This window comes from Zootermopsis nevadensis, unplaced genomic scaffold (genome assembly GCF_977971745.1).
Source record: "Zootermopsis nevadensis isolate Lab colony 2312 unplaced genomic scaffold, Znev_1.0 Znev_ptg000017l, whole genome shotgun sequence".
Taxonomy (NCBI): Eukaryota; Metazoa; Arthropoda; class Insecta; order Blattodea; family Termopsidae; genus Zootermopsis; species Zootermopsis nevadensis.
The window spans coordinates 469566-492859 of record NW_028259149.1 but is presented as its reverse complement, the minus strand read 5'-3'; the positions used below and the strand labels follow the sequence as shown (position 1 = coordinate 492859).

The 23294-nt window shown below is 37.2% G+C and overlaps 1 protein-coding gene across 5 annotated transcripts in view; it reads left to right on the top strand.

Annotated features, from left to right (window-relative positions):
• LOC110830572 (serine/threonine-protein kinase SIK2) overlaps nt 1–22751 on the top strand; it is a 74319-nt gene extending 51568 nt beyond the window's left edge. The window contains exons 9-10 of one of the 5 annotated variants that reach the window (XR_015535538.1): nt 13009–16926; nt 17115–22751. Coding sequence is in view for 4 of the 5 variants with exons in the window: in XM_022065664.2 (XP_021921356.1) it covers nt 13009–13140 (132 nt within the window). In the remaining variant the exon portion in view is untranslated. Of the gene's footprint in view, nt 1–2251; nt 2529–13008 lie in introns of those variants that run through there. The other 4 variants (XM_022065664.2, XM_087350713.1, XM_087350712.1 and 1 more) reach the window with 4 other exon arrangements.
• Nucleotides 22752–23294: the final 543 nt, after the last annotated feature.

Sequence of the window (23294 nt, the reverse complement as noted above, 5' to 3'; positions counted from 1 at the left end):
ACTTGGATGTTTTATATCGGGTTGTAATTGATGTGTTGTGTGTCCGATATTAAGAGACGGTAGACTGCGAATGTAACAAGATGCAGTATCTACTGAGAATGTTATAATTTTAAGTAATTTTAAACAACATTATTTTAAGTTTGTGTATAGACGGAAACTAAAATATTGTATCTTCATTATTATTCATGTACTTTTGAGAAATGTCCTTAGAACTATTATAGTCCAAGGAAGCGAAGCGTCTTTAAACATTCACTGCTGTCTAGAAGCATTTCTGTCATTTCTCATATGCATTCATCCATCATTTTATGAATTCCACTTTCATTTCAGTTTTGCCTGCTGAAATTTTGAATGAATTTTGTATAATATTAATCTTCGATGATAGAGAGCATTATGGAAAGTGGGGAGAATGTTAGCTTATGCTATATGTAGGAGAATTTTTGTAATAATCACCGTAAGACGTGGCAAACTAGTGTGCGTTAGTTCTCTAGCTACCAGGTCGTTGAAGAAGTTAATGTTTTCACTGAAGGTTGTCGTGTATAATAAGGACATACACATATTTAAATAAATATTAGGTACTACTGCCGTATTGTCCAAGAACATTTATGTCTGCTGAGACCTGTGTTTCTGAAAGAGAAATAATGGGCTGTCTCTCCTGAATTTTGGTTCCTTGTGTTATTAATGATTTTATTAGGACTGAAGACATTTTTTGTCAGTTGAAATAATTAAAAACAAAATGCTTGCATAATTAATGACTGAAACAGAGGTGAAGATGATACTGTTTAGTGGCAGTCCGAGAAAAGGATGGAAGGATCCTGTTCATATGGACCTGTCGTCAGACAGAACACTAAATAAAATAAATTACTGTGTACCAACTGCAGCAAGCAGTCTGATTATGTTGCGGAATGTATGATTTAAGGTTTTCATAGCGGTGAGTTTGAAGATGGCTGTCTTCTGGGTTGTTGGGGCCATGTAGTCTTGTAGAATTTTACCAGCGTTTTGAGGTCCTAGCTACGTCAATCATCGACCTGATAATGGAGGCAGCAAGGACCTGTAAAACGTCGGAAAACTTCTACCAGACTACATGGCGCAACAACACAGAAGACAGCCATCTTCATGTTATGAAATGCTTAAATATAGTTATCTGAGAGGGATGGGACTGAAACCTTTGTTTCAGGGAACAACTCATGATTTTTCTTAAAGGAGTGAGGGAAATTGAAAACCCCCAGTCAGGACAGATATTGCTTTAACTCAATTTTGAACTCGGTACCTCGCAAATACAGGTGGAATGTGCTATTGCTCTTTGAGATCTGAAAGTGAAAGGTTTAGATGTACTGTACTGTGCACACATTTGCCTTAAGTGACTTAGAAAATGCAGGATTAACTGGTCCAGAGGGGCATTTTTATAATTTTGTGGATTCAAGTGCAAAGGCATGGTTTACAGTTGTTGCTGGGATTAATACAACGCCGAATGTGTTTTGATACACAAACAAAGCAGTGGCACGTATCTTCCTGATATATTCATGTTTTAGAATACCTTCGTCTAGCCTCTGCATTACCTACCACTGATATATGACGGTCCGCAGGGGAAATCTAGTCACCCAGACAATACGAAGTTGAGATCAGTTAATATCTCGTCACACAGGGCATACTGTGAATCTCGTACCAGTGGTTTTACCACCGTTGCCGGAGACATTTGGGAGACCATGAGACATGTTCTGTGCCATCAGTGTAAGTACGTAGATAGGGACTACCCAATATGTCTTCTTACCTTTCATTTAGTGTTTGCAGCTTTATAACATTATTTTTGTCATCATTGTTATTATTATTATTATTATCATTGTTATTATTATTGTCTTTTTTAGCATTACTCATTATCATTATATGTATTATCTCCATGATAACACAACCTTTGTTGCAATTTTGTTATTAAAGTATGTGTTCAGCTGTCAACACAGGCTTTTTTATCCTTCCTTTCCTGCGTTTGACGAAATGAGCATGGCACGAGCATTGACGAGTACGGTCTCAGACTTATACTGCGGCCTCTGAAGTTAAGAAATTATGCAGAATACTTTCTGCATATTAAACTCGTAATTTACCATGGTAATATATGTAGAAAATGAGGCGTTTACATTGTGGTCCTCTGTGTTGCGACAATTTGTAGTCTTGTAGGTAGTTACAAATATTTCAGAGGAGCTTTATACCTCAATCTTCAGAGTAATAAATAAAGCTGGCATGTTGATGGTTTGTATAGGGAAGAACAGAGAGAGACAGCCAAAGACGACACGAAGACTGGCCAGTCGAAGCCAGAGATCGTGGACTAAGGGAAAGAGGAAAGGCCCATTTGAATGCCGTTTTCTAATACGCAACGTATAAAAGCTAATTGGTGCTTCAATGTCAAATGAGAGTCAGATTATTAATGAATTGGTAGTCTGGATGGAATTAGAGTAAAGTTGTAAGGGTAGATTTTAAGATCTATAACTTTGTATTTGAAACATTTTGTAGTTAATATTTAATAAATAATAAAAAAAAGAAAGCTGTCTCGCTATACGCCATGTTGGTGCTTGAGGGGGAAGAGGAGGTATGGCACTTACTCAATCTTAACCTCGGTACTAGGTAGGGGTGAGTGGTCAGTGTCATGCCCCGGCTGCGTTTAATCCCTGGGAAGGGACCCACTGGACAGGAGGCTGGGTGGACCTCAGGCCCGGTCTGGGTGTAGAGGCTAAAGGAAAAATTCTATGCCTCTGTTTGGGGATCGAATCCCAGGCGTACAGTCTGTAACCAGCCGCCGTACTGACACAGATTTGATTGCAGTCCCTCGTAATTACAAATAAGATGCATTATGACACGAGTTAACCAGTGAAATGACCAGAAGATTTACTGTGGGAGTTTATTCTAGATTTTGTCTTGTTGGAGATCACTGATAAAAACTAGTGAATATGTCGGAGAAAGAATCTGTTAAGGCATCCAAGTACTTGACATCATTGGAACAGTAAATCACACATTTTCAATTATAAATTATCATGTTTTAAGTTTTTATGTGTACTTTGCGTAAAGTGCATGAAGCTTAGATTCGGAGTTGGCACAAGAAATTAATTTTATAACCGTTGGTTAGCATGAAACTTGAATCTTAACAAAATTTGTAAATACTAAGTGGCTTATACAAAAATTTGTACACAGTGTAAGGAATGTGTATCTTACCAAGATCTTTAACTTTGTATTTTAAAGTTTTTTTTATTATTTAATGAAAGGCAAAGAATTTTCTCTTGTGTCTCTATGTAGTGTCATATGTTGATTTCCTCTATCAACAGCTGTTTGGTATCTGCAGTAGATGGATGTCCAGATTAATGAGGGGCAAAATATTTAAAGACATTCTGTGAAGAATTTCCGCTCTTTAAACTATGACCCTCCTTCCGACTCTTGGTCACGGAAAAGAAAGTTGAATTAAAGAAGAAACTGATGTCACTTAGTGTTTTCTCATAGGGATTTACTTAAAAAGTCTGAGCGATAGTTTCGTGTGTTTGTGGTTTTTCAGCAATGATGATACTCGTATAAAACTGAAAAATTGCAGATAATAAAAAAATCACTTGATTTGCTGTAATTTTGTGTTCTTTTCATACAGGTGGAAACAAACATTCTATTAACACTTCATTATTCCATTTGATCATAAAACATTACCATATGTTTGTATTGCAACGTGAAGACAGAACGTTGTGTTACATGTACTGATCCGATTTATTGTTTGCGACTACCAAAAGCACCCGCAGTTTGCATGGGGTCATTCTAACAAACTGTACTGAAGTAATCAAATAGTTTATTTCTTATAACAGTCATATGAATATATATTTTCACTGACCGAAAGAAAGAAAACTTAACCAAAAAATTGTGAAATGATGTGACATCACAGAACTTTTCTTTATTGCTAATTATGCTGCGTAATGATCACCCCAAATGTTTAGTGGAGCATTGAGAAAGTGATATATGTAGTAAGACTTGAGGTTCTCACAGCGGTGAGTATGAAGATTTCCATCTTCTGGGTTGTTGCGCTGTGTGGTCTGGTCAATGTTAACCAACGTTTCAGAGGTCATACTGCCTCCGTCATCAGAGTATGAAGATTTCTGTCTTCTGGGTTGTTGCGCTGTGTAGTCTGGTCGATGTTAACCAACGTTTCAGAGGTCATACTGCCTCCGTCATCAGGGCGATTCTTAGTATGAAGATTTCTGTCTTCTGGGTTGTTGCGCTGTGTAGTCTGGTCGATGTTAACCAACGTTTCAGAGGTCATACTGCCTCCATCATCAGGGCGATGAGTATGAAGATTTCTGTCTTCTGGGTTGTTGCGCTGTGTAGTCTGGTCGATGTTAACCAACGTTTCAGAGGTCATACTGCCTCCGTCATCAGAGTATGAAGATTTCTGTCTTCTGGGTTGTTGCGCTGTGTAGTCTGGTCGATGTTAACCAACGTTTCAGAGGTCATACTGCCTCCGTCATCAGAGTATGAAGATTTCTGTCTTCTGGGTTGTTGCGCTGTGTGGTCTGGTCAATGTTAACCAACGTTTCAGAGGTCATACTGCCTCCGTCATCAGAGTATGAAGATTTCTGTCTTCTGGGTTGTTGCGCTGTGTAGTTTGGTCGATGTTAACCAACGTTTCAGAGGTCATACTGCCTCCATCATCAGGGCGATGAGTATGAAGATTTCTGTCTTCTGGGTTGTTGCGCTGTGTAGTCTGGTCGATGTTAACCAACGTTTCAGAGGTCATACTGCCTCCATCATCAGGGCGATGAGTATGAAGATTTCTGTCTTCTGGGTTGTTGCGCTGTGTAGTCTGGTCGATGTTAACCAACGTTTCAGAGGTCATACTGCCTCCATCATCAGGGCGATGAGTATGAAGATTTCTGTCTTCCGGGACGTTGCGCTGTGTAGTCTGGTCGATGTTAACCAACGTTTCAGAGGTCATACTGCCTCCATCATCAGGGCGATGAGTATGAAGATTTCTGTCTTCTGGGTTGTTGCGCTGTGTAGTCTGGTCGATGTTTACCAACATTTCGGAGGTCATACTGCCTCCATCATCAGGGCGATGAGTATGAAGATTTCTGTCTTCTAGGTTGCGCTGTGTAGTCTGGTCGATGTTAACCAACGTTTCAGAGGTCATACTGCCTCCGTCATCAGAGTATGAAGATTTCTGTCTTCTGGGTTGTTGCGCTGTGTAGTCTGGTCGATGTTAACCAACGTTTCAGAGGTCATACTGCCTCCGTCATCAGGGCGATTCTTAGTATGAAGATTTCTGTCTTCTGGGTTGTTGCGCTGTGTAGTCTGGTCGATGTTAACCAACGTTTCAGAGGTCATACTGCCTCCATCATCAGGGCGATGAGTATGAAGATTTCTGTCTTCTGGGTTGTTGCGCTGTGTAGTCTGGTCGATGTTAACCAACGTTTCAGAGGTCATACTGCCTCCGTCATCAGAGTATGAAGATTTCTGTCTTCTGGGTTGTTGCGCTGTGTAGTCTGGTCGATGTTAACCAACGTTTCAGAGGTCATACTGCCTCCGTCATCAGAGTATGAAGATTTCTGTCTTCTGGGTTGTTGCGCTGTGTGGTCTGGTCAATGTTAACCAACGTTTCAGAGGTCATACTGCCTCCGTCATCAGAGTATGAAGATTTCTGTCTTCTGGGTTGTTGCGCTGTGTAGTCTGGTCGATGTTAACCAACGTTTCAGAGGTCATACTGCCTCCATCATCAGGGCGATGAGTATGAAGATTTCTGTCTTCTGGGTTGTTGCGCTGTGTAGTCTGGTCGATGTTAACCAACGTTTCAGAGGTCATACTGCCTCCATCATCAGGGCGATGAGTATGAAGATTTCTGTCTTCTGGGTTGTTGCGCTGTGTAGTCTGGTCGATGTTAACCAACGTTTCAGAGGTCATACTGCCTCCGTCATCAGAGTATGAAGATTTCCATCTTCTGGGTTGTTGCGCTGTGTAGTCTGGTCGATGTTAACCAACGTTTCAGAGGTCATACTGCCTCCATCATCAGGGCGATGAGTATGAAGATTTCTGTCTTCTGGGTTGTTGCGCTGTGTAGTCTGGTCGATGTTTACCAACATTTCGGAGGTCATACTGCCTCCATCATCAGGGCGATGAGTATGAAGATTTCTGTCTTCTAGGTTGCGCTGTGTAGTCTGGTCGATGTTAACCAACGTTTCAGAGGTCATACTGCCTCCGTCATCAGAGTATGAAGATTTCTGTCTTCTGGGTTGTTGCGCTGTGTGGTCTGGTCAATGTTAACCAACGTTTCAGAGGTCATACTGCCTCCGTCATCAGAGTATGAAGATTTCTGTCTTCTGGGTTGTTGCGCTGTGTAGTCTGGTCGATGTTAACCAACGTTTCAGAGGTCATACTGCCTCCATCATCAGGGCGATGAGTATGAAGATTTCTGTCTTCTGGGTTGTTGCGCTGTGTAGTCTGGTCGATGTTAACCAACGTTTCAGAGGTCATACTGCCTCCATCATCAGGGCGATGAGTATGAAGATTTCTGTCTTCTGGGTTGTTGCGCTGTGTAGTCTGGTCGATGTTAACCAACGTTTCAGAGGTCATACTGCCTCCGTCATCAGAGTATGAAGATTTCCATCTTCTGGGTTGTTGCGCTGTGTAGTCTGGTCGATGTTAACCAACGTTTCAGAGGTCATACTGCCTCCATCATCAGGGCGATGAGTATGAAGATTTCTGTCTTCTGGGTTGTTGCGCTGTGTAGTCTGGTCGATGTTTACCAACATTTCGGAGGTCATACTGCCTCCATCATCAGGGCGATGAGTATGAAGATTTCTGTCTTCTAGGTTGCGCTGTGTAGTCTGGTCGATGTTAACCAACGTTTCAGAGGTCATACTGCCTCCGTCATCAGAGTATGAAGATTTCCATCTTCTGGGTTGTTGCGCTGTGTAGTCTGGTCGATGTTAACCAACGTTTCAGAGGTCATACTGCCTCCATCATCAGGGCGATGAGTATGAAGATTTCTGTCTTCTGGGTTGTTGCGCTGTGTAGTCTGGTCGATGTTTACCAACATTTCGGAGGTCATACTGCCTCCATCATCAGGGCGATGAGTATGAAGATTTCTGTCTTCTAGGTTGCGCTGTGTAGTCTGGTCGATGTTAACCAACGTTTCAGAGGTCATACTGCCTCCGTCATCAGAGTATGAAGATTTCCATCTTCTGGGTTGTTGCGCTGTGTAGTCTGGTCGATGTTAACCAACGTTTCAGAGGTCATACTGCCTCCATCATCAGAGTATGAAGATTTCTGTCTTCTGGGTTGTTGCGCTGTGTAGTCTGGTCGATGTTAACCAACGTTTCAGAGGTCATACTGCCTCCGTCATCAGAGTATGAAGATTTCCATCTTCTGGGTTGTTGCGCTGTGTAGTCTGGTCGATGTTAACCAACGTTTCAGAGGTCATACTGCCTCCGTCATCAGAGTATGAAGATTTCTGTCTTCTGGGTTGTTGCGCTGTGTAGTCTGGTCGATGTTAACCAACGTTTCAGAGGTCATACTGCCTCCGTCATCAGAGTATGAAGATTTCCATCTTCTGGGTTGTTGCGCTGTGTAGTCTGGTCGATGTTAACCAACGTTTCAGAGGTCATACTGCCTCCGTCATCAGAGTATGAAGATTTCTGTCTTCTGGGTTGTTGCGCTGTGTAGTCTGGTCGATGTTAACCAACGTTTCAGAGGTCATACTGCCTCCGTCATCAGAGTATGAAGATTTCCATCTTCTGGGTTGTTGCGCTGTGTAGTCTGGTCGATGTTAACCAACGTTTCAGAGGTCATACTGCCTCCGTCATCAGAGTATGAAGATTTCTGTCTTCTGAGTTGTTGCGCTGTGTAGTCTGGTCGATGTTAACCAACGTTTCAGAGGTCATACTGCCTCCGTCATCAGGGCGATGAGTATGGTTAACATCGACCAGACTACACAGCGCAACAACCCAGAAGACTGATATCTTGATATATGTAGATTGTTTTATGCACTATACCAGTTTCAGTAGCGTAACAACCAGACCAAAGACAATTATACTCTTTTTTATTTACACACACACACAAATATAAAAAACATTAACATTTATTATATAGAAATACGGGATTCAAACCCTGTATGTCTGGGCTGCCTACCATTGGGAATTTAACTCCAGTGTTAACAGTTTGTGGCATGCTACTGAATGCAAGGCCAGTGGACTGCACATAAGATGTGATGCGCTGTTGAAAATGTTACTCTAAGGGTGACTTCTGTTGTACTCTTACCTAGAATGTAAATATTCAAGAAATTTGGTGGAATTAGGCTAAATACATGTAGCAATTAAATGGATCTGGGGGGGGGGGGGAGATTGGGTTGGAAATGCACATGTAACGAACAGGGTAAAACTGAAAAGATGAATTTAAGTTGCTCCGTATAAGAAGTGACTGATGTCATGAGCCTTAAGTGTGCATATAAAGAGGAAATTTCTTAAGACATGTTGGTAACATTGTGCGTTCTGGCGCTGTGCAGACTTGTCAGTAGATGCCAACGTTTATCCAAAATGTCTCCAGTCCACATGGCACCAAAACCCGCAAAAGCATCATCATCATCACCACCACTAAAAAAGCTTAAATCTCACACGTCTTAATAAGTGCCCTGCTTGGGGATTATCCTGTGTTAGGGAATTAGTAAATCAGACAGTTGGTTGCTTGGTTCCATTTTTAAAATTTATATTCGTCAGACTAAGTTCTTAGAAAATTCGTTAAATTTATGCACATATGAAAGCCTGCTATGAAGAGTGATGAGAAACTGTATTTTTCATTGGTATCACTGTTTTAATTTAAACTATGTTTTGATAGGGTAGGTACATATTTATGTGCAATTGACTACACAGGAATTATTTCACATAATTAATTGTTTATGTGAATTGTAACTTTTTATTTTTAACCGACGGGACAGAGTAAGAATGAAGGATTATATGTATCATAAAGTCGGGAAACAAAATTTATAAAAGAGTCCTAAAATGGGCTTTGTTATAATTCATGAGGGTATATTGGAAATATTAATATAATCTATCATCATAATACAGAAGTCTTCAAAATGTGTAGTCCATATCATTTCATAAGTTGTATCACTCTGGTAAATCTGTAATGTACTGCATTTTTATTTTTTTTTGGTTTTCTTTTTTGTAATTAATTCTTCAATCCACATTTATTGTGTCGCTATACCGAAGATGCTGTCAGACTTTTGTGAGCACAGAAATGGTTTCATAAAGGCAATGTAATTAACCAGCTGAGCGACCAACAGTTTCTCATGAATGACTGCTTCATGAAGATAGTAATTTCGTCCTCTCTCATTCAGTGCGTCGCTATCATCATAATCATCATTGCAACTGCCATCGTCACCACTTGTTACTGTGAATGGCAGATTTTCACTGAAGATGGCTGTCTTCTGGGTTATTGCGCCGTGCAGTCTGGTCAAAGTTTACCGACACTTTAGAGGTCCATGCTGCCTCCATCAATGCGCTGATTATTGGGCAGCAAGGACCTCAGAAACAGTGGTAAACATCTGCCACAGCAACCCAGAAGACAGCCATCTTTATACTCGCCACCGTCAGAACCTGTGTTACCACCAAGTTATCACTTTTTTTCCAATTTCTTATGTTCTCTGTCTCTTGTATGTGCATCTTTATCAAATTATGACATCTCTTTCTGGTTTTCCAGTAGGGTGTGGCTTTATTTCTGTCTAACCTTTTCAGGCTAAATGATAATTAAATATACCACCTGCTTTAATTAAAATGTATTTTTCATCAGTCAACATGCAACTCAAAAATCATTATATTCTTGGCACTGCTTACGTGTTTGTTTAATGATTCAATGCTCATATTATAGGTATAATAGTGAAATATATGTATATCATACCTATTATATGATCACTGTATAATTAAATAATTAAAGGAGTATGCAGCGCCAAGAATATGATGATTTTTTTGAGTTGTGTGTTGACTGATGAATACATTGTAGTTCTGTAAGACTGCAACAGGATGCCGTCTTACAAATTACCTGCTTTGATTTTTAGTAACTACATTTTACCCATAGAGTGTATTTATGGGTTATGTAATATTCTTAGAATAGATTATTTCCTTAAACAGCATTGACCAGTTGATCTTCATAATTTGTGTTGTTGGGTTATTTTCTTTGAGGCAGAAACTGAATTTTTAAATACTATTTAGACTATATATTAAATCTTGTCCGTCTAATCACAATAAATTCTTATTAAATATTAAAATATTACAATAATTAACATTTAAAATATTAAATGATGTTCTTTATCGAAATATTCGATTTACATTAGACCATCATTTTTCATGTTTCACGACATGTTTCAGTTCCTAAAAGAACCATCCTCAGGTGTATATAATTAAGATTTAATATATACTTATTATATCACAATATGACGCAACTTTGCCATCTTACTATTTAAACAGTATTTGGCTTCAAAAGGTTATGGCTGCTTTCTGTATTGTACTGTTTTCCATTCACATGACATGAAAAAACTACTCTTGAAGAATGTCATCTCAGTAATTTTTGTTAAGTCTCTCAGTTCATGTCCACGTTTCAGGTTCGTGTTGGTATTTCACAAAAGGATTTTGCTTCTCTCGTATGTTCTAGCATTGTGATTGCTTCACTTATTTTCCTGCAGTTTATTACATCACAGAAGACAAGACAGTAGCAATGAACTAGACAGCAAAGAGAATAGCACAAACTATGGAACACACCAAGACAGAAACTCCCGAGCCCTCAGGAGTGCATCACACTACATTAAGTGAACAGATTGAAGTTCAGCTGCAGTTTACACCATTAATCAAAACTTTATTGTAACATAAGGACTTAAGTACATTAGTGGAAGCGTCATTGTGCACTTTTCTTGTGGATCATCATACAAAGCCGTCTCCTGAGGCTTTGTAATGTTTTGAAAGTAGTTTCCTGTTCAATCCGCTGCAGGTTTATCGGGCCTGTCGAAGCTTCACTATCTGCCGTAATTTCAGGGTTACTTTTGGCATTTGGGAGGGATATTCTGCACACTGAGCATTTATTTAAATCACCAGAAATATTTGTATGTTGATGAAAGCTAGAAGAATGCATGCCGAGATTAGTTTGAGATTACCATTACCTTTAAGTCTAGATATAAAAATAAGCAAAACAAACAAACTGTTAACACTATAAATGACGCTAGTGCCAAACGCGTTTTGACCTCAGTAGAGTAGTGTTTATTTACATTCCATAGATCCTTCTTAAGACTCAACCAAAGGATGTGCAACATGTCAATTCATACAATATTCATACACTTCACAACTTTCAACACAAGTACAAGAACGTATTTCACATATCAATGAACATAAATTTCAGATTCTGCAATACAAGTATGAAAAATAATTTTACAAAATTAATATACATAAACCTCAGAATTTTAAATATAAATACAAAACTTGCTTTACATATACGTAGATTATGGATATAAAGCTTAAACATTTTCAGCAGAGATGAAATCATCTACAGAATAGAAGGATTGAGTGAAGAGGTAATCTTTCAATGCAGGCTTGAATACCTTTATATCGCAATTTAGACTTTTTATTGTTGGTGGAAGATTATTAAACAACTTGATACCTGTATAGTACACTCCTTTCTGATATTTAGTAAAGTTAGCATTTGGCACATATAGATCATGTTTACGTCTTGTATTTAAATTATGTACATCTGTATTTCTTTTAAAATTATACAACTTTTCCACCACAAATGATAGTAAGCAGAGTATAAATTCACTTGCAAGTGGAAGTATATTAAATTTACGAAATAATTTTCTACAAGATACCCTGTTTTTGACACCGGCCGTTATTCTAATTATTTTCTTTTGCATGTAAAAAACTTTATTACTCTCTGTTGAATTTCCCCAAAAGATTAATCCATATGACAATACAGAGTGGAAATAAGCAAAGTAAACTAGCTTTAAAGTATCTATTTTCATGAGTGGTACGACTGTTCTCATGGCAAAGCATGCAGAGCTTAATTTGGGAATAATATACTCGATGTGTTTCTTCCAATTTAAGGTACGGTCGACTTGCAAGCCAAGGAATTTGTTTGTTTCAACTTCCACAAATAATTTTTCTTCAAAACCTATATTTAATCTAGGATATGTCTTGTGCTTAGTAACAAATTTTATGAAGAGGTGATCATCAGTGGGAAAAGAGGAATTCATTCATATAATCAAATTTGCATCTGTTATATTTTATACTAAGTGTCTGAAACCCTTTGTTGAAACACTCTTATTTTCCTTATTGATACAAATAAAGTGTCTTTTTTTGAGAATCTTGTGTATGACAGAGTTATGAATATTAAATCTGAAAGGTACACATTATTAATTACTATGAATAAAGTCTGTTTAAACTCAGATTGCTTCCTTTAAACATAAATAAAACAATTTGTGGTTATGTTTATCATCTCTGATATGTTAAATCTTACTTACGTAGCTTCAGTGGTCCATGTTGAAAATATTTTTGAATGGTAACCTTGCCGTTTTCCATTTTGGAAAAGATTTTCCTTCATAACAAGAAGCAGTATTATTGTATGACACTAGTGTGTGTGTGTAGCCGGCCGTCATGTTACATACAATTTTAGAAACTTTATCAAAGCTTATAGACATCTTCGGGGAAAAGCATAATATTAAAAACATAGATTTTTAAATATGCAGAACATCAGTTCACAGGTTATTGGGTGGGAATTGTTAACATACTGGTTTCCAAAGCAACCTTATTCTTAGCATATTCTTATGACAACATAAATTTTGTATTAACACAAAGCTACAAAAATATTTAGCTTTAAATATTGCAGACTGTGGAGTGCATTTCTTCCGTTGTTCTAAAATAACAGATAGATGGCGCTTTTAAGTGAAATATCTCATCTGTAGCATGGGAAGGCTTAATGATGTATCTGTTTCTAGACAGTAAGTACGGAAGTGTTTGTCCTCAGATGTCAACGACTCCCGCATCAGGCTCCTACCTGACAACAAGCAGCATCCCTTGGCAACCCATTGTGTCATCCATGCAACCTGTGTGTGAGAGTCCAATCCTGGAGCTGACAGAGCAGATGGAGTCTATGTGAACAGGTTAAGGTTAGTCTTATCATTCACTAATGTTTAAGAAGAGAACGTTCTCTTCTAGGAACATGACGGTTTCATGTTTTCTGACACATTTGACCGTACATTAACCCCTTCTCTGATTAATTTATTTTTGGAAATATGATAAATAATCATATTTTTAGTTAATATTTGCAGTATACCAACAAAAATGAAATTATTGATATATGTTTTCTTGAGAAATATTTAATCATGCTGTACAAATTGTTTATGTAATTGTAGTAATTATTATCATGAGTTATCTCGTGTGACTTTTCGTTGTTTGTAAAAATCCACTTCTTTACAATCGTGGCACACAAATGACACTGCAGCTAGAATATGAAATTATGACGTGCTACAGATGCATGAAAGTCCTATTCATAGTGATCTAGTTTAAAGATATATAAATGCACGTGACTTTTGAGAATACATCAGACCATCATCTACAGACATCTACAGTCTGAAAAATGTTTTCTTTTTGGACGCAGATGAAGTTAATTTAGTATTAATAATAGCACATATAAAAATATTGTCCCAAATTAACTTATATGTATATCTCCCGCAGGATAATCAGGGAAGCATTTGAAGTTATGGTACAGTTCTCTTTCTGCAGCTCTGACCTAGCCGAAGGATGCTGCGTTGAGAAGATCATAATGCAGTGCTTTACCATGTTGCAGAATTGCAGAACAAACGTAACTACATCACGACACGTGTTGTGTAGTACCAAGACCAGATGAAGGAAGACATGACGCGGTCTCTTCAGTCTGGGTTTTATTTGGCTCCAAGGATTACTGTTGTGATGTGTTTTGTTTCATATATCGCTCAGACTATGTGATAATTAATCAGTATGATGTGTGATTCATCATGTTTAAATTTCCATCCAGTCTGGTTCAGGCATAACTGAAAAGGGGGGGTAACATAATCATCACATATTCATGTATATATGTATATGAAATTAGTTAACATGATTATATTTCAGAGTCTGGTAATTAAAAGCATCTATGCAAGGAGATATAGTCTCAAAAATATTATAAAATTTTACTTTTTTTTACTATTATTAGATTCTTTGACAAATATTTTGACATGAGATATATGAAACAACTTACTAACAGCGTCTGTGGGCATAGTTTTAATGTTATTTACTTAAATTATTGTTTTTATGAGCTTTCTTAGTTGGATGACAGTAGTCAGGTTTCAGTATCTCTTAACCATAACATCTCGACTGGCTTCTGAACTGATTCGGTCTTCTCTTCAGTGGGTACCCAAGGACTCTTTCTGTAGTCGTAAAGCTGCCACTTCAACCACTCACTTTCATCTGATACCAAGATTAAGAACACACAAATCATTACTTCCACACCCTCAATACGCCTTTGTGTCTGGTGCTTAGGAACAGCGACAGTTTTAACTTTTATTCATTTTAAATTTTCTTCCACGAGCATAGAAAGTCGGGTAGCCGAGTCGTATATTGACTGACTACAGGCTGGACGATTGGGAGTTTGATCCCCAACAGGGGCACATGATTTTCTTTTAGCCTTTGATCGAGACTGGCTCTGGGGCCCACCCAGAGGTCCTTTCCCTAGGTGTAAAGCGCAGCCGGGGCATGACGCTGGCCACTTATCTGCATCTAGTACCGAGGTTGAGAATGCGTAGGAGCTATACTTCCTCTCCTCGTAAGCACCTACATGGCGTGTAATGAGATTACTGTTTTTTTACCCACAGTGGAGCTACGTTCGACTGTGCCTGCATTGCGATCGTCAAGCGTAGTGTTCCTAAATTTTTGTTGCTGTTACTTAAAAATATTCCCATGATAATATGTTGCAAGAAGTTCGGTCTTGATCTTGTTTGGTTCTGGTCCACTGTGATAAAGATTCTATCAGGTACAAGGATATTCTCTGTTGTTTGGTTATCTTCCGCGTAGACCACGACTGTGTACGCTGCAATCTGAGGGCTGGATACAGAGCCTATGTTGTAACTGAGAGCAGCTGAATGGGGAAATTTATATTTTTCAGGATCTAGCAGTTTGAGTCTCAATATTTCAGACTGATCATTCATTTTGTATGTAAGATTTTTCTCTTTTCTGTGGTGTCGAACACAAGAAAAAAGTAATTAAATCTGTTACTAAATTTGAAGGAATAACGGAAGGTGGAATAAGTACATATTATTGTGTTTTTGGCAAATAACTTATTAAGTATTGTTTTCCTCCCTAATTATAAGACTGACCAATTTTTTTTCTAAAATAAATGGACCACTGGTCTTTTAAAAAAAAATTTCAAACCCCAGAGTGAAGTTGGCAGGCTTTCTTATCGAAACCAAAGCGAGACTTGACATATACCAGTTTTGTATGAGCTATAAAATATTCCGCAACTGTTTCTTAGATGATGACATTTTACAAACTGTTGATGTAACCTGAGATCACATCTGAATGCTTGTGACTGCCGAACTATAAGACAAGCAGAGGTGATGGCCTAATTATATGGACCTAAAATGGACTACTTGAAATATCAAAGTGTCTGTAGTTACGATAGCCTGCCTTGACAACTACTCACAAGATAGTCTGCTCTGACCCCAAAAATTGTTTGAGTTCCAAACATGGTTCATATACTGACAAGTTCACCCACAGTGTTTCTAATATAAAACTAATATTATGGATTAATTTAAGCAGTGGAAGAAATTTTGTGTCATTTTAGTAGGCCAGGTAAAAAAATCTTCTAACCATGAAAATGACTGTCTTGTCAGTTTATCCACCATGTAATTTGATAGAATTTAAGGTTTTCATGCGTCATGTTTGTGTTTTTTGATTAAAATATATAATAAAATTCAGGTCAATACACAAAACTATATTTAGATGTTAAAATTTAAATGTTAAAATTTAAAATTTTAACACAATCCAAGTCATTGACTCAAGCACCTGACACCCTCTACCTATATATACCACCCGCTGCTATACACGAACAGACAGTCAACCCGAGCAGACGTGATACACCACACAACACGACTTATGGTATGTTATTGAGTTTCTTAATGTTACAATATAGTTCATATTCCAAAACTTATTTGCATATAAAATAAAAAAATAAAAAATAAATAACTCCCACATATTATTACATTTATTTACAGAATAATCAAAATAAAATGCGTAAAATGGGAGGATCAGCGGAACACATGCTACAATAATGAATATACTGAAAGACATGCATTAAAATATAAAATAGTTTTAAAGACAACACCTGAAGATGATGTATTACATCGAAACATGTTGTGAAATGAATAAAAGCGCTTTATTGTAACATCCTTATAGTGATGAATGGCGCAAATTTAAAATTTTAAATTTTAACATCTAAATATAGTTTTGTGTATTGACCTGAATTTTATTATATATTTTAATTTGATAGAAGTTTACTGATGTTTCAGAGGCTCTTGCTGCTTCCATCGTAAGGACAATGAATAAGCTTTGTGCAAGCAGTTCCTTGTTAACAGCGTACATGTCCTATTGATGGGCACAGAAAGTACCTTTGAACCATCAGTAAACTTCCATCAAATTACATGGTGCAAAACCCCACAAGACAGTCATCATCATATTTGCCACTATGAGAACCTGAAATCTCATCCAACCATGGAGATACTAGAACATTTTCATGATTTTATAGAGTCCTGTCACAGGGGTCGACAGTTATTTAAGTTAATGGACCATCAAGAAGGATATAACATAATTTAATGAGTTTATATCTTAATTGCATCATGCTTGTGTTCCTCAATACAATACTTTTATTTCCGTCGTTACACAAGCTTATTGTTAAAAATCATATAAAATTTCACATAAAATTGTTACATTTTAAAATTGACGACATGTTTCGATATACAATTCTATCATCGTCGATGATAGAATTGTATATCGAAACATGTCGTCAATTTTAAAATGTAACAATTTTATGTGAAATTTTATATGATTTTTAACAATAAGCTTGTGTAACGACGGAAATAAAAGTATTGTATAATTTAATGAAGTTGGTATTTACATAAGATATTGTAGGTGCGTCATGTTGTGATTTATTTAAATAGTATTAAAAATATATTAAAATTGGCCGTCAATCGATTTACATGTTCCACATGTAAATCGAGTACTCGATACGGAACGTAAAATGATATTTTAATCTTTTAATTATCTTATATTGTGATTGACGGCCAATTTTAATATATTTTTAATACTATTTGGTATTTACATATTTATGGTTGGAATATCTGATCTTTTAAATGTGAAGCTCATCAAAACAATATTTAATAATTCAGTCTATACCACAAAGAAAACACAACACTTCACTATTACAAAGATCAATCAGTTAATGCTGTTTGAGGTACTAATCACTGTTTACAGTGAGAATCATAATAAACCAATAAAAAATGTACATTTATTTATTATTAAAGCAGGTGGGACATATGGTTACCACTGGGATTTGAAAGGTTAGTGAATATGTCTGCTACAGAGGTTAAGATATATAAATGGGTTACTGTGTATATTGAAAGAATGGGAGAAGAAGTTATTGAGGCCTATTTGATTATGTTATTGGAAAACCACACACAACTTCAGTCGGGGTAACCAGGTTTGTATTTGTTCCATATACAAGTCAAGCTTCTTACTGTTTAGTTTATAAGATGAGAGAGGAAAAGCATCCTGCCAAAATAAGGTATGTGGAACTAATTTTGTTGATAGATTTTATTCTTGAAGCTTTGTACCTTCTGTTGACCATTAAGAGTTATTCTAGGGTTTTTGTCTTATGTGCATGCCTTGTACATTCATCACCATGGAGACAGACTAGTAAGTTTGTCAGAACTTGCATTTTTATAACCCCATGTCCTAAAAATGACCTAAAGAGCTGTGCCAGGGAGCTATGCCCCTGTAGCCACATGGTTACGAGGTTTATATGGCTTAGATCATGACACACGAGGTTAAATTAATATTTGAATTATTTCCAAATGTTATAAATCTTTCCTGGTAAAGAACAACTATGAGTTTTAATTAACCTCTTGTATACATGTGTATGTCAAAGATAGCCATATGGTTACACACTGTATGTAAAAACACATTTAAATAAACACTTCACGTAAATATCTAAATGAATCTTAAAATTTACCTCATGGGTATTCATAAAATAGAAAGTAAAAGTGTGGTTAGGTTTCAGACTTGCTGAATAATGGAGGCTGGTAGCATTCCATCCCATGTTGAACATGGTATATGAAAAACACTAGTCATAATTAGTGCTATGGAAAATGTTTTAAACTTTTTACTCTAAGCATATTGTTAGGCATATTTATCCGTATCAGACTTACTTCATGACATCACGTTTTATGTCAATGGAGAGTGCTTTCTAGTTCTTTTGTTCAATTGCAATGAAGTGGATCTTGTAGAAATTGAGTTAGAATATTTGAACTGGATCGAAATAAATCAGTATGAAGTCCAATAGCAGACATTTTTTAACATGATGGTGACCCTATGCTGCCATAGAAAGGAAATTTCTTAACAAAGTGAATAATACTAACTTTTTGAGTAATACCTGCAGCATGAGATTTGAACTCATAGTTGCAGTGTTTACTGAGTCTACGACCTTCCTACACTGTGCATCCATTGAGCCAAGCTCTAAACATACTTATATACGAGGCTCGTTCACAAAGTAAGTTTCCCTGGGGCCGTTTACAGAAACAAAACACAATTTCATGGAAATATTTATTGCAACAGATACAGCAAGTGTCCAGATATTTTTCAACATATTCGCCACCGGAATTGAGACATTTGTCATACCGTGGGACCAACTTTTGAATACCTGTGTCGTAGAAGTCTGCCGCCTGGGATTGGAACCACTGTGTGACAACCATCTCCGCCTCTCTGTCATTCTCAAAACGCTGACGCTGACCGGACAGGAATTTCTTGAGGTGTAGGAAAAGATGGAAATCACTGGGAGCGAGGTCCGGGCTGTAGGGTGAATGATTAAACACCTCCCAGCTGAACTCCTGCAGGAGACTTGCTGTCCGTCGAGCCGTGTGCGGCCTAGCGTTATCACTGACCGCACTTCACAGTCGGCGGGAGCTGGAATAAGAACCTCCATCTTCAACAGCTGCAACGATGCTACTGTGAGAACGCGGGAAGTGCCGTTAGTGCATGCGCCATGCTACGTCATTGCTCTATCACGTACGCACAGTCGCTTCGCTCAATATAAGGTTTGCTAGCTGTGGGACGAGTGGGAAACTTACTTTTGGGACGCGCCTCGTATTTCTCTTAAAATCTCAGGACCAAAATGTTACAAGTGTGAAAAAAAGTTGTAATTTCACATTAACTTACACTTGATATTGTGCTGAAAGTGAAGCATTTGGTCAGGCTTAAGCACTGGATGTGTGATCACAGTTTTGGATAGTTTGTTCATGTGAATAATGTTGTGATAGTACTGCAGAGTTTAGAATTGAATTATAAGAAATGTCTCATTTGTGTTCAAATTCCAGCTGTTTATTTTAACTGCCACACAGAAACTTGTAATCCTCTTTGAGGTTAGATGGATGAATTAATCTGCAGAAATATTTTCAAACTGTATGGCTATACTGCTTCCCATAACCTTGTATATATGTACAATTATTTAATAGAGAGAAAGATATATCATCTTTGAAAAGACTTTGAAAGTATCTAGAAAAAATGTATGCAGAACCTTGGATGCAAGGGTAGTTTGTAATGTAGAGTAAGGTTACCTTATACTGTATCCAGTTTTGGTCAGAGGGAATTTTCTGGTCTTCACCAATGAAGCATCTTCTTATGCAGTGTAACAAGCAACCCTTCTGGTAATGCTTGATACATCATCCTTCACATTCCAGGACATAACAGAGCATAAAGCAGTGAATACTGATAACTATTACATTTAGTGCTTATAAGAAAAATTTAAGTATATTTTTCTCTCACAACATTTTTACTTGAATTTTCTCAAACCTGGGAATACCTTAACGTGACTAAATAATCCGCAGAGGATGCTAGCTTATGGCATACCACCCACTTCAGAGAGGTAATGGCCGTGAGTGGTGGTGATGAGAAGTGTACACAGACGTTCATGCCTTATGTAAGATTTGAACCTTCGCTCGGCCTAAAGTCATGTGTACCCTTATTGGCTGTGTGAATTGTGAATCACAGAATTAAGTCCAGCTGGTAGCCCTGTAATACAAGCGTTCAACTCCCCTTTTCTTGTATGATAAAAGGCTGAGTATCTGAATTGCCATGTTTTACTAAAAATTATGTTTTTCGACGTTTAATTGTAGCTCAGTTCACATGAAACACCTAATTTATATGAAAATGTGCACACACGCAAGTAATTGTTATAAATTGTAGCATTAGTCATGTATTATGAAGGGCCTAGAGAATGAATGACTCTATGGAGGACAGAAGATTTGTTGCAAGGGAAAATTTCTAATCTAAAATTTTAATAATTTGTCTTTCACCTTTAGCAATTTGAATACCATGTTCTGTAAATTCTGGTCTGTCATAAACTAGCATATTTCCACAACTCATGTTTAATTTTCTGATGACATCTGTGTGACCAGTGGCAGATTATACATGTTCTGTCATCTTTCATGAAAAATATGAAAACATATGTGTGATTCTTCCAGTGAGAACATTTAGAATAGTCAGAAAACATGGCCGCAAGAGACTGTCGAGAAAGACAGTTGTGAACACGTATGCTGTTACACAACTTCAAGCCATCTGATTCTATTTGTGTATGTCATATGCTCTGTTTTGTCTTTAAAATTGTACAACTGAAATGTCGACAAGTATGTGCAATTAATTAACCAAGTTTGTCTAGAATGCCATAGCATTTCTTTCACTTTTCATTCATTCACTGAACAGATTCGGCTCAGTAGTGATGTGAATTTTTGGATGTATATGATTTAAATCTTGGCCAATCTGTAAGTTACCCTAATGAGACATTTCATACATTTCTTGAGTCCCTCCAGGAAATGGTTGGATTGACCTTGAAATGGTATACAGCTGTTTTGTCCTTCACCCTTTAAAAACCTACCATATGTAACACTCCTTACATCTTATTCAAAAGTATACAATGTTCAGTTGATACATCATCATTAAATAATAACAAATCATCAATTATTGAGTGTTTAAAGGACACCTTATGTACAAGCATTTTTTATCAAGCGTATCATTCTAGAACGTCATTTAAATTACAAAAGAAAATGTTTCTCGCATCTCGAAATATGTTTTGAAGATACCACTTAAGAGGCTTTACAGTGTACCTCTATTAATACAAAACTATGCATTTGTGAGCAGTAGCAGTTTGTTGCCAGAAAAGTGCCAAGACAGAAGTAAAGTCCCAGCTAAAGGCCGTGGTTGTGATATTTGCTGGGCAGTGACGTTAACTGCACACCTCAAGAGCGGTGATAAATGACTATGGATTATTAGTGGAATGATTACTGAAATGTGAAATATAATGTATTCAGTGCCGGTCTGTCTGCCTCCCTTGAATCCTACATGCACTACTCTGAGTTTTAACCCAGGCCTCTGCAGTTAAATATTGGCATCCAAACACCTGACTTACGACGCTGCCTCACGTTCAGTTGCTATTTGTAATTTAAAGCTCAGAGATGACTGAATTAATTTGTACTTTGATAATAAATGAAAATAAAATTGAAGAGGAACTCGATACCTAATTGGCAGATTAATAAGTACAGATAACGTTCTTTGACAAGTTGAATCACATGAAATGACAATTTAATTACAAGCATAATTATGTTCTGACTACCTGTTTTTCTAATGCTTTACGTGCCACACCAATGAGGTGTGCTTCATAGTTTATGAAATGCTGTGGAAAGATTATGGGGTAAAATAAGTTTCAGGCCTGTTTAATGTTTACTTTCTTTAAACATTCTAATGTCAGCGGTCTTGATGTGGCAGTTTAATGCTTTCCACGCTACAAACAATGTATATCGTGTTAAATATGGTATGTTATATTACATTCAGTTCTCTTTTTCTCAGTATATTAATGTGTGAAGACCTCAGCATAGAAAGAGTTCACAGCCTGCAAATAAGTTTGGAATTATACATCCAGTGGAGATTTCAGCCTGGTACCATGATATTTTCATTGCTCAGAATCCATTTTCTTGAAAAAACATTCAAACTTTCATTACATAATAGAAAAAGTGTAAGAAAGCTGTGACATTCTAAGACATTGTAACAGGATTGACTAACATCTTGTCTACCAACAAGAGACTCTCTGCCGTCATCTCAGTGGGTAAAAAACATAATGACATTCTGTGGACAGTCTGTGAACTTCTGAGCAATAATGTGTAACATGGAGTAGTGGAGTTAGTACGTGTGCAGTGCAGCCAACATGAATGACTGTAGCAATAATTTTATTATTTGAAATACATGATAGGCTTATAATACATTTATTACATAATAAATTTTGTGTTTACTTAAATTTTTTTACATACGAGTACCTCCGCTGGTCGGAGAGAAATGTTTTGTTACACCAGAGGGTTTTGTGTTTGACAGTTAACAATGTGTGTGATTGTTTGTGCAGTGTGTGTCCACAGTAGAATACACAAGATAACAGCAGAATTTTGTTTTATTTTTTCTGAGGTAGCTCACTAGTGAGATACACCCACAGTTTATGAAATTAATACGAAAAGTGAAGTCCCGTTCAACAGAATATGTACCATGCAGTCTGGAAGAGATTGACTGATATTTCAGAGATGCTATTGCCTCCATCATCAGAGCCTGATCGTCACTCTCTACCAACTGCATGGCACAATATCACAGAAGACACATTATTAGACTCATCTCTCTGAGAACCAAAAATCTTATCAGATCAGTGCAGTTTAGTATTGTATCTTAAAACAATGCTATGTGATACAAAACAAAATAATATATTTTCAAGGCTTATCAATTTGATAACTCCATAACCTTGTCACATGTAACATCAGAGCTCCACTTTACAGCACTGTCTTTATGCAACCGAAGATCGATCTTTTTAACTTGTGGATAGCAGTTAGGAAGAAGACTTTTGTTTCACAAATAATTATACCTGAACAAGATAAATATCTACAGCTCGAAATGATTATTACTGTCTGATCTGTGACCATAAAGGGGGGGGGGGGGACA